At 66.5% G+C, this 11,658-nt stretch overlaps 2 protein-coding genes across 2 annotated transcripts; one reads left to right on the forward strand and one right to left on the reverse strand.

The window, feature by feature from the left end:
* Positions 1-7,991: 7,991 nt before the first annotated feature.
* EMIHUDRAFT_225460 (hypothetical protein) lies at positions 7,992-9,743 on the reverse strand (the record flags this gene model as incomplete). The annotated part of the gene is made up of 4 exons (XM_005789933.1): positions 7,992-8,240; positions 8,306-8,381; positions 8,541-8,614; positions 8,745-9,743. 4 exons carry the CDS (start codon positions 9,741-9,743, stop codon positions 7,992-7,994), a joined length of 1,398 nt encoding a protein of 465 aa, XP_005789990.1.
* Positions 9,744-10,196: 453 nt separating this feature from the next.
* EMIHUDRAFT_225461 (hypothetical protein) lies at positions 10,197-11,471 on the forward strand (the record flags this gene model as incomplete). Its single annotated transcript, XM_005789934.1, has 1 exon — positions 10,197-11,471. One exon carries the CDS (start codon positions 10,197-10,199, stop codon positions 11,469-11,471), a length of 1,275 nt encoding a protein of 424 aa, XP_005789991.1.
* Between the last annotated feature and the right edge of the window lie 187 nt (positions 11,472-11,658).

The following is an 11,658-nucleotide window of genomic DNA, read 5'->3' on the forward strand; positions in this document are numbered from 1 at the left end:
CTCCCTCGCCGTCGGAAGGGCGTAGTTCGGGCCGCTCTCCTCCACGCCGGCCAGCACGTCCGCGGCGCTCACCGCCTCGACGTCCATCGCCTCCTCCGCCGCCGGCTCGGTCGTGCCGCCCGCTGCCTCGCGTTGTCTGCGCTGCCGCTCGCGCTCGTGGTGTGCTGCTCGGCGCTCGACGCCGCCGCCCTCGTGCACGCACGCCGCCTGCGGTGCCATCTCGCCGCAGGGCGAAGGCCAACCGCAAATTTCGCACAAACTCCGTGCAAAGCCCCTTCGAACGCGCGAAAGCGCCGGCTTTCGAACCTCGGCGCCCGCCCTCTTTCTGGCCGCGTCCCTCCCCTGTCCAATCTTCTGCATTCACTCTTTACATACATAAACTATTTTACTAAACACTGTCCAGTGTGGGCCCTCGGTGGGGCCGTTCTTTTTTATCTCGGGTCAGTGGCTGGTCTGCGACACAGCGCCGAGCGACTCTCCAATGTCAGCCACCCGAAAAGGCCGCACAGAGATGCGCCTGTGTTTCACAGGCGATACACAAGTCACAGCAGGAGCAACTCGACTTGTCGCTTTCGGTTTATCGAGCCTCTGCCGATCCCGATGACTGAGTACAACGGCCCGCACGCCGAAGTGCTACGTCGGAGCAACAAGAATGTGCCCGCCGAGGGACATGCGTGTGGCATGGGACAGGCGCTCGGAAGCCTTCCCACGAGTGTGCGTGAAGCCGGGGGAGAGTAGACCTTTTATGAGGAGGCCTCCTCACCGCCCCTCGTTCAGCGCGTCGAGCGCCGCCTCGTACGGCGCCTAACCTCGGGCAATCTCGAGCGATCTCGGGCGATCTCGAGCGATCCCGGGTGCTCTCTCTCCTTCGTGCGTGATCTCGGCCCATCCCGCCTCCTCTCGGCCCCTCTCGGCTCCTCCCGGCTCCTCTCGGCTCCTCTCGGCTCCTCTCGGCTCCTCTCGGCTCCTCTCGGCTCCTCTCGGCTCCTCTCGGCCCCTCTCGGCCCCTCTCGGCTCCTCCCGGCTCCTCTCGGCTCCTCCCGGCTCCTCCCGGCTCCTCTCGGCTCCTCTCGGCTCCTCTCGGCTCCTCTCGGCTCCTCTCGGCTCCTCCCGGCTCCTCTCGGCTCCTCTCGGCTCCTCTCGGCTCCTCCCGGCTCCTCCCGGCTCCTCTCGGCTCCTCCCGGCTCCTCTCGGCTCCTCTCGGCTCCTCTCGGCTCCTCCCGGCTCCTCTCGGCCCCTCTCGGCTCCTCTCGGCCCCTCTCGGCCCCTCCCGGCTCCTCTCGGCTCCTCCCGGCTCCTCTCGGCTCCTCTCGGCTCCTCTCGGCTCCTCCCGGCTCCTCTCGGCCCCTCTCGGCTCCTCTCGGCCCCTCTCGGCCCCTCCCGGCTCCTCTCGGCTCCTCTCGGCCCCTCTCGGCCCCTCTCGGCTCCTCTCGGCTCCTCTCGGCTCCTCTCGGCTCCTCTCGGCTCCTCTCGGCTCCTCTCGGCTCCTCTCGGCTCCTCTCGGCTCCTCTCGGCTCCTCTCGGCCCCTCTCCTCTCGGCCCCTCTCGGCTCCTCTCGGCTCTTCTCGGCTGATCTCGTCTCCTCTCGGCTCCTCTCGGCTCCTCTCGGCCCCTCTCCTCTCGGCTCCTCTCGGCTCCTCTCGGCTCCTCTCGGCTCCTCTCCTCTCGGCTCCTCTCCTCTCGGCTCCTCTCCTCTCGGCTCCTCCCCACCTCGAGCCGCATCGCCTCCAGCGTCCGATCGACCAGCCGAGGCTGCTGCCGCATCAGCGCTGCAAACTCCGCGTGCTGTAGCCCGCCTCGGCTCGCGGCCCCGGCGGCGCGGAACGTGGCTGCGACGGCGGCGTCAGCCTGCGGGACGTGTCTCGGACGCGTCTCGGACGTGGGACGGGCGTGTGTCGCCGGGGCGTGGCTGCTGCGGCGTCGGCCTGCTGCGGCGAGAGGTGTCCGAGGCCTAACGGAGAGCAAGAGGCGCCGAGTCAGCGCCACGGCCCCCCTCTCTCTCTCCTTGAGCAGCGGCGAGAGGGGGGGGGGGGGGGGGGGCAAAAACCCGATCCCGAGGCGGAAAGGAGGAGGAGGAGGAGGAGGAGGAGGAGGAGGAGGAGGAGGAAAAGAAAGGAAAGGAGGAGGGAGGGGGGGGGGCAAAAACCCGATCCCCAGGCGGAAAGGAGGGGGGGGAGGAAAATCTCCTCCCGCTCCCCCGTCCCGGAACTATTCGGGAGGCACCCGCCCCCCTTGACCCCCCGAGGGGGGGCTTTTCCCGCCCCCTTCGCCCCAAAAGAAACCGTCCAGGTGGTACCCGTCAAAAAGAAACCGCCGCGGGCGGGGCAACCCGCCGGTGAACAAAAAGGGGCGGCAGGCGGAAAAACATTGGCGGGCAAAAAGGCGCCCAAAGGGCGGCAAGGCTTAAAGGGAAAACCCTTTTTCTGGCGGCTAAAAACCTCGGGCAGACCTCGGCCAGACCTCGGCCAGATCTCGGCCAGACCTCGGCCAGATCTCGGCCAGATCTCGGCTCGCGTCTCCGAGAGGTCGCCTGCAGCTTTTCAGAGGGGGAGAGCGCGCTCGGGTCGACGGCGAGGGGCAGCAGGCCTGCAGGGCACGCCAACGGCGGGGCGTGAGCGCGGCTTGAGTGCAGCGGAGCAGCGGAGTCCGTGACCTCTAAGGCGCTCGTCGGGGAGGCGAGGACGCGTCTTCCGCTTCTAGGCTGTGCAGGCCGGCCGCAAAGTCGGCGCGGGAGAGGGAGCCGCGCCGCTCGGCGTCGCACATGTCGAAGAGCCGGCTCGCCAGCGGCGCGTTCCCGCTCCCCGCGCTCGCGAACGCCTGCTGGAATACCGCACGAGGCAGCCGCGGCGGCTCGGCTGGAGGCGGCTCGGCGCCCGGCGTTGCGCCGGAAGGTCCTGCAGAGCGCTCGCTCGAGGAGCGGGTGGAGGCGGAGGCGGAGCTCCAGCACTGCTCCCGGAAGCGCCGCGCCCACGCGCACAGTCCGCCCGCAGCAAAGACGCTGCCACCGCCCGCCAGAGCGTCTGCAAGGCCAGCGTCGCCCGCCGCCGCCCGCGGAGCGGGCGGCGGCTCGGCCGGCTGGTCGGGAGGGACGCCGTGCATGAGCACGTGCCACAGCCGGCCGAGCTCGTGCAGCCCCTCCTTCCTGGCCGCCTCGGCACTCTTCCTCGCCTGCCGCTCCGCTTCGACTTGGCTGTTGTGTTGGTGGATCTGGTCGCGATTGGACACGTAGCTGACCCACGCCGTCACGTCGAGGGCGGATCGGTCGCCCGGGTAGGTGGCTCGTCTCGAGTCGAGCGAGCTCGTCGAATGGCGGCGCCGGTGCCGGTGCTCTGCGGCGCGCATCGGTGTATGTCGGACTAACCCAAGTGCCGCGACGCTTGATGAGCGGGCAGGACCTCTGTTTTTTTTGGCGTCTATTCACACCCTCCCGCACTGTGCTTTGGACTAACCCCGACCCAAGCCGCGCTGCTTGATGAGAGGACACTTTTTTATGAGCTTAGCCTTCGATGTTATGAAACAACGCAAGGCGGACATGGCATATCGCTCTCGGGCCCACAGACATCCCGCACACTCGCCCACACCCGCCGCCCCAGCGCGCGCCCCACCCCGGCCGGGAGAGAGGGGAGTGACAGTTTGGGATTGAAAGCCGAGTACCTCCATGCTTGTGTCTGGTGTTTACTAGCTCCGAGTAGAGGGGGCGTTCCGGAAGCTGCGCCGCCTCGCGCGCAAAGTCGCGCGCGGCAGCGTTGACCGCGGGACACCCAAAGCGCAGAACCAACCCTCGGAGAACCGTGTTTACTTTTACGGCCCTTTCCCTGCGAACGCGCACCCCCCCCTAGCTAGGTAGGGGTCAGGGCTCTCTATCTAGCCCGTAGCACGATGCCGATCATCCGGCTCGCTGGGTGCGCTTCTTAGCTCCCCGGCCCTGGATGTGAGGTTAATGACTGCACTCCAAGTGCTCCAAGTACCTCGCACTCCATGTGCGAGAACGCAGGGTAAATGTAAGCCGGATGGCTCACAGGCCACCTCTTGCGCCCCGAGCTCACCATCTACCGCACTGAGCACTTGTGCCCCCCGCTCCCAACCCATCCACCTCGCCTCGGGCCGCGCCGCGCGATCTCGGGCGATCTCGCGCAATCTCGGGCGATCTCGGGGCCGCGCCGCGCTATCTCGGGCGATCTCGGAGCGTCGCTCGCGCGGCGGCACACCTGCTCAAAAAAGGAAGGAGGTTGGAGGCAGGAGGTCACGCCCCATCCAGAGCGCCGTCGTCGCCGGGTTTTTGGCCCCCGGGTCGTCGCCCGACGGTTGCTGCGCGGGGCACGGCAGACCATCGGACGGCGGGACGACGCCCCGTCCGGCACGCTCCCCCCTCCACCCGGCTATTGCCGCACGAGCGCGGCAACGCCGACGGACTTCCCGTCCCCCCACCTGCGCCGCAATCACCGCCGTGATTGTCGGCGCTGCGCCCCTTGGCGCCTGTGCATGTGTCCCGCGTGCCCGCCCGCCAAGGCTGGTGCCAAGGCCAAATCAACTGCCAGGGCTGGTGCCAGGGCCAACTCAACTGCCTGGCTGGTGCCAAGGCTCAAAGGCTCTCCTCTCTCTCTCTCCTCCCTCTCCACTCTCTCAACTCTCTCCCCCCCCCCCTCTCTCCCCTGACTCTCTCTGCTCGCTCCGCCCTCCTCTCCCCCCCCCCCCCCCCCCCGTCGTCCGCCGCCGCCTCCACCACCCACATGCCTCCGCCCCGGCACCCCGAGCTCGTCAGCTCGTCCTCAGCATTATAAAGTGCATTATATCAGCAGGTGGAGGTGCCAAAGCAGCAGCATCTGCCATCTCAATGAAGCAAGGTAAAGCCGTAGGAGACCCGTCACACTCGAATCTCGATCTCGGAGACAGCCATCTCGAAAACTCGAGCTCGAAAAGCATTTTTTTCATTCTCTTATTTTCGTCAGAACATACCCGCTGCTGCACCTCCACCCTCTCGGCTCTAGCTAACTACCCCTGCGCTCACGCCTCGATCTTCTTGGGCAGCAGCTGGTTCGACAGGTCCTCTCCGTGGCCTAGGCAGCCGTCCTCGCCCTTGCCCCAGCTCCAGACGGCACCACCGGCGGCGAGGGCGAGGCCGTGGCTGCTTCCAGCCGACACAGCGACGACGCGCTGGCCAGCAAAGGCCTCGACCTGCTTCGGTAGCGGCTGGCTCTGCTCGTCGCCGTGGCCAAGCTGGCCCCAGGCTCCACCGCCCCAGCTCCAGACAGCGCCGTTGGCGGTGAGGGCGAAGCTGTGCCGGCCTCCAGCCGAGACAGCGACGGCACGCTGGTCAGCCAAGGCCTCGACCTTCTTTGGCAGCAGCTGGTCCTGCCGGTCGCCGTGGCCCAGCCGGCCGTGGCCTCCATCGCCCCAGCTCCAGACGGTGCCGTCGGCGGTGAGGGCGATGCTGTGGAAGTATCCAGCCGACACAGCGATGACGCGCTGGCCAGCCAAAGCCTCGACCTTCTTCGGCAGCAGCTGGCTCTGCGTGTCGCCGTGGCCCAGCTGGCCAAAGTGTCCCTGGCCCCAGCTCCAGACGCTGCCGTCGGCGGTGATGGCGACGCTGTGCGCGGTTCCAGCCGACACGGCGACGACGCGATGGCCAGCAAAGGCCTCGACCTTCTTGGGCTGCCACTGCTGCTGCTCGTCGCCGTGGCCCAACCGGCCAAAGTATCCATAGCCCCAGCTCCAGAGAGCGCCGTCGGCGGCGAGGGCGAGGCTGTGTGTGTTCCCCGCCGAAACAGCGACGACGCGCTGGCCAGCAAAGGCCTCGATCTTCTTGGGCAGCAGCTGGTGCTGCTCGTCGCCATGGCCCAGCATGCCAAAGCCTCCACGGCCCCAGCTCCAGACGGTGCCGTCGGCGGTGCGGACGAGGCTGTGCCCGCCTCCAGCCGACACGCTCACGACACGCTCACCGCCCAGCGGGGAAGGGAGGCGGGTCGGCGTGTTGAGCCGCGTCACGCCCTCGCCGTGCCCGAGCAGCCCTGGGAAGTAGGACGGAGCCGAGCCGCACGACGAGAGCCGCCCCTCGCCGTCGATGAAGAGGCTGTGCTGAAGGCCTGCCGCCGCCCTCGCCGGCGGGTTGGACTCACACAGCAGCGCAGAACAGCACAGCCACCGCACGGCGCAGCCCTCGTCCTCTGGCTGCGCCGGCAGCTCGAAGCCGCGCTCTCGCGCCCACAAGCGGATGCCCTCCAGCGCAAGCGAGGCGTGGAAGAGCAGCGAGACGGCCGCGACGCGAGCGATGTCGGCGGGGCTGTCGAAGCGGGAGATGACGCGCGCGAGAAGCTCAGGGGGCAGGTCGGTGAGGGGGCAGTGTGCGGCGGCGGCGGCGGCGGAGGCGAGGCGGCGCGAGCGGCGGCGCGGCGGGGTGGACATCGCGACGAAAAGAATTTTCTGCGGTTCTTTTCCACAAATGCTAGCACCTTTGAACGTGTGGGCGGCAGCTGTCTGTTTACAGGCGCTGGCCGCCCGCGCGCGCGCCGGACCGGCTCCGGCACGTCCGGCGCTGGGCGGCGCGCGTCCACACTGCGCGTCGCGCAAAAGGCGAGCGCTCGCCGCCGCTACGGCGGCGGCGGCGGCCGGCGGCCGACGGCCGACGGCCGACGGCCGACGGCAGACGGCAGACGGCATACGGCCTAGGGCTCGGCTGGGCGCGCACGCGCACGCGCGGGCGTCGCGCGCCACGCGTCGCTCCGCGAGGGCGCGCGCCAACCGCGATTCGAACCGGGGCCAAAAGGCGCCTGGAGCGACCGCGGTCCGGTCGCGCCACCGCGGCTGCGGGGCTGATAGAGCAGGCCGGCTGCGGCTCCTGATGTACCTCCGCTTTTGGGTGGCGGTCGCTACGGCGCTCGCGGCGCGCTCGTGGCGTTCAGGGCGGCTCGCACACGCACACGCACACGCACACACACACACACACACACACACACACACACACACACACACACACACACACACACACACACACACACATGCACATGCACAGACACACAGCCCCTTCCCCTCCCCCCTCAAGGGCGAGGACACGCACAGGCCGCACCTCTAGTGAGGCCCGCATAGTATGTGGGAGACTCGTGCCGCCGCCCCTGCCACCCCTGTGTCAGTGTGCCTGTGGTAGGAGAGACTGCCAGCGACAAGCTGGAGGCAGGTCGCTAGACTGAGATGAGACCGCCAGTGGATGTGGGAGTCCACCGCGCACCGCGCTGCGAGCCTGTCGTGTCCCTTGTCAGGAGCAGGAGAGCCCCACCTGTCCCCCTGATCGTTCTTCCAAAATCCTGCTCGTGCAGGTGGGGACCCTGTCCTCGTCCCATCCCTCGTTTGGCGTGTCTGTTTTCTTTCTTTCTTTTCTTTCTTTCTTCGCTAGCACCTGTCCTATACGAGAGAGGAATCCCTGGGACCCTGTCGTGTGGGTAAACCCTGCCCAGCCCCCCTCCGTGTCGCGATGCGCTCCCCGCTCCCGTTCCCCTGTGTCCCTGATCGTCCTTGCAAGATCCTGCTCGTGCAGGTGGGGACCCTGTCCTTCTCCCACCCCTCGTTTGGCGTGCCCGTTTTATTTATTTATTTATGCTAGCACGCGCCAGTTCGCACCTGTGTCGAGCCTGTCTGCTGTGAGAGAGAGCGTGTCCAAATTCTTTTCCACAAAAATGTACTTTACCCTAGGGAAAGAATTTTAGAGCACAGCACTGTGGCCATCCCACCGTTTGGGTGTTTATTTTCTTTCTTCCTTTCCTGGGCGCGGGACTGGCCGCACTGGCAATCAATATTCCAATAAAAGGAACAGAATTAACGCGGACCGCGCGGTTCGCGGCACTAACACAGGAGAAGAAGAAATCACGTCTCGCTTCTTGTTTCTTCCTTTCTCTGCCGGCCCGCAGTGCGCGCAGCGACGGGAGCTCAGGCTTGTCCCTCGAGGTTTGTCCTCAAGGCGGCTTGTGGCCTGTGCTCAGGCAACTTTTCTCACATTTCTATCACACCCCCGGCGGCCCGCCCTGCATACACCGAAAGGTGAGGTTGTAGCGCGCGCCCTCCCCATCCGCGGTGCTGCCCTGCAGCAGCGCGTGCGCGTACTCGCGGTTGCACTCGGCGGTCATCACGAGGAGAGAGCCGTGCGAGAGGCGGAGCCCGTACTGCGGCTGCTTGTCCTTGTACGCGTCGGGGCAGAACGCGAAGACGCGCGACGCGCCGAGCGAGATGGAGGCGACGGGCGTATCGTAGACCTGCCCCAGGACGGAAGGGGTGGGGACGCGCCACGGTCTCTAATGAGGTGTCCATTCGTCTAGACCTGCCCCGCGTCGCTCGAGCCCTGCGCCTCCGCCCTGTCGCGGTGCCACGAGAGGCACGTGTCGCGACCGGCGTACCTAAGGTAAGGGAAGAGTGAGGTGAACTCCCTCCACACGATAGCAAGGACCAAGCTGTCCCTCTGTCTCCACGTCCTTCAACAAGAGCCCGGCGGCATGGCAAGTGCAATGCCCAGTGCGCGTGGGTGAGCGCGCCTCTGCACGAGGACGTAGTTGAACCTGTGCGGTCTCCCCTTCAGCTCCCGCTCCGAGAGCTGCGCCGCGAGCCTGCGCAGCAGCCGGCAGAGCTGCGCCTGAGGGGGAGGGGGAGGCAAGCGGACAGTGATCCTCTCGCGCGGGGCAGGGGCGGGGGCTCCAGCCCAGCCGCGCCTCTTCCTCAGGCCGGCCCGCGACGCCCTCCGACCACAGCGTCGGCTTCGTCACGTACCGCACCCTGCCGTACCGGTACGTCAAGCCCTCCGCCTCGGCGAACGCCAGGCGCGAGGGCGAGCTGGGCGGGCGCATGCCGCCGAACGCGTTGGGGACCGTCGCGGGTGCTTGTACCGAGTCATCGAAGCGCGCCGAGTCGTCGAAGGGCACGACGTCGACGCCATCGAGGAGGCGCGTGAGTGTCGAGGCGAGGTCGGCGGGAACGTACTCGGGCGTGAATGCGGCCAGGCTGCACGGCTTGCTGTGTTCGTTCGGCGTGATGTTGCGGCCCCCGTAGGAGACCGTGCCGCCGTGCAGGTGTCGCGCAGTCAGGTACCAGCGGCTCTCGCCCAACGGCAGCTCCCACGGCGGGCAAAGCGCCCGCCCGCCGTCGTCGTCAGCAGACGGCCCTGGCGCGGACGGCGGCTCGTTGCGCCGCCGCTTGCCTCCACTCCCCTCGCGAGCAGGCGGGAGATGGTCCGAGCTCGGAGGTGCGAGGGCCTCTAGAGCGCCGCGTAGCTCGCGTGGTCCGCACGCGGCAGCGGATGCCAGGCGTTGCGCGTCCTGAGAGAAGCTCTGCCACGTGTGCGGCGGGTTGCACTTCCACTCGCAGACATTCCGCCACGGCTTGAGGCCCTCGTCCACTCGCTGCTTGTCCACCCACTCCGTCTTGGCTGCAGCCTCGTAGAAGCGACCACCGGGCGTGAGCCGCGCCGCGAGCTGCCGCAGCGGCTCCGTGCCGGCCGCGCGCTCGTACTTGATCAGCGTGTCCCAAGCAAACCACACATAGGCAACGTCGTGGGCGGCATCCGCCGCGTGCTCCACGAGCAGGACCAGCTTCACGCCGCTGGTCACGTCGGAACCGACGAGCGAGTCCGCATCGCGCACGCTGAGAAGCTCGAGAAGCGGTGCGGCCGGCAGCGCCGCCGCGGCCGGACCGTGCACAACAAATATGACGGAGCCGTCCCTTTTCTGACGGTCGAGTACGATGTGATCGCCTGCGTCGAGCTGCATTGCCGTGCCATTTGGAAGCACGCTCAGCACGCCGTTGGCGCGTCGCACCTGCGTCGGATTTGAGCCCACGGCCGGACAGATTGGTCCACTCAGTGCACTCTTGCATCAGAGCGTGTGACTCGGCTAACGCAATGAGTGAGCGCTCTCTAAGAGTCATTTCGAGCTTCGACCTCTCTCGCTGTCACTCTCTTCCCTCACTTTTCCAAGAAAGAAAAAAGAAAGAAGACAGCTGCTCACCCGCTGCACGATCCACGCTACACTGGCCAAGCACGGCTCTCACATAAACGCACAACCCTGGGCTCTCGGTTCCCTTTGGGTCGTGCTGTGAATAAACAGCGAAGAAGACGCCTGAGTCGACCCGTAGAGCTCACCCGGGTACCCGGACAGTTGTAGAGCTGAGGAAGCATCAGCCACTGCTGCACGCCTTCCCTGCCTGCCTTCGCAGCATTGGTCATGCCATCGACGAATGGAGCCTTTGCGTTTGCTCTTGTGGTCCTGATGCTCGGCCTCGTTTCGGTTGACAACGTGCCGACCAACGCACAGCAAGAGTGTCTCTCTGGCGTTGGCGAGAATGACAGTACCCTTCTTGCGGTGCTTGGCGTCCTCTCGCACGCACCACAGCAGCGACTTCGCGATGCGTGGCGGCGCCACATTTTGCCGGTCGCTTCGCCCGACATTGCCGTCCGCTTTGTCATGCGCGGCTTCGGTGTTCCCACTCATGTGAACCTCGAGGCGAAGACGCACGGCGATGTTATTTTGCTCCGAGCGAATTCGTCCTTGCCGCGAGGGACGGGACCGTTGATCTCTCTAAGGCTCTGGTATTCGTGCGCGTTGTCTGCCTTTCCGCAGGCGGCGTACGTTGGCAAGGCGGACGACGATACCTTTGTGCACTTGCCGAGCATTTCTCGCCAGCTCCAAGCTCTCCCACCCGACACGCCAACGTACTGGGGCAACTTTGAGTGCTATCACTGGAACATGACGCGGCAGACACCGACTTGGTTCTGCTTCGACTTTCCGCGCGGCACTGGCAGCTGTCGGATGAACCAGCAGGTGCTAGGACCCTTTGCCTTTGCAAAGGGCGCCTTGAACTTTCTAAGCCAGAGTCTTGCTCGGCACCTGGTCCGCAGTAAACTAGCAGCCAACAGTGCATCCGCAGCCGTTCGCACCTTTGCCGAATATGAGCAGATTACGCGCGGGCGCGAGTGCGGCCACTGCCTGCCTTTCGAAGATGTGTGGACAGGGGCTGCGATCGCGCGCCTGACAGAGCTGCCAAGCTTGCGCCTGGTCTCGTCGCCTCCCACCAGTGCTATCGTCCATTTGAAGGACAAGGCCAGCGCAAAAGAGTTTGAAGCCTGGTCGCACGTCGCATCAAGGAGGAGCCACTGCGATGCAGCCACCATCAACACCTCTTCCATGTGCACTATCCACCCCGCACGCACCTGTGGCGGGGCTGAGCAGCAATTTTGCAGAGGCACCCCTCAGCATCCCTTGCGTGGCTCTTGCCCGGGCGACGAGCTGTACGAGGCTGAGCCCTGCAAAGATAACAAGCACACCAACGGGTGGTGCTTGCCCAAAAGGAGGCTGTGCACAGCCAATGAACGCGATTTCGTAACGCAACGCTGCCGCGCAACTTGCGGGAGGTGCACCCCGCATGTGACATGGATCGATGGGCTTCAGCGATGGGTTCAGGCCAAATCTGCCCAGGCTGCGTTCAATGCTTCACTTTAGCGATCGCGCCCACAACGCTCGTGCGTAGGGTAGCGGAGAGGGCGGCGGCGGCGGGGGAGGCAGCAAGGGAGGCGGAGAGGGCGGCGGCGGCGAGGGAGACGGCGAGGGAGGCGAGAAGGGCGGCGGCGGCGAGGGAGGCGAGGGAGGCGGAGAGGGCGGTGGCGGCGAGGGAGGCGGCGGGGGAGGT

This window comes from Emiliania huxleyi, assembly GCF_000372725.1.
Source record: "Emiliania huxleyi CCMP1516 chromosome Unknown EMIHUscaffold_124, whole genome shotgun sequence".
In the NCBI taxonomy this organism is placed as follows: domain Eukaryota; phylum Haptophyta; order Isochrysidales; family Noelaerhabdaceae; genus Emiliania; species Emiliania huxleyi.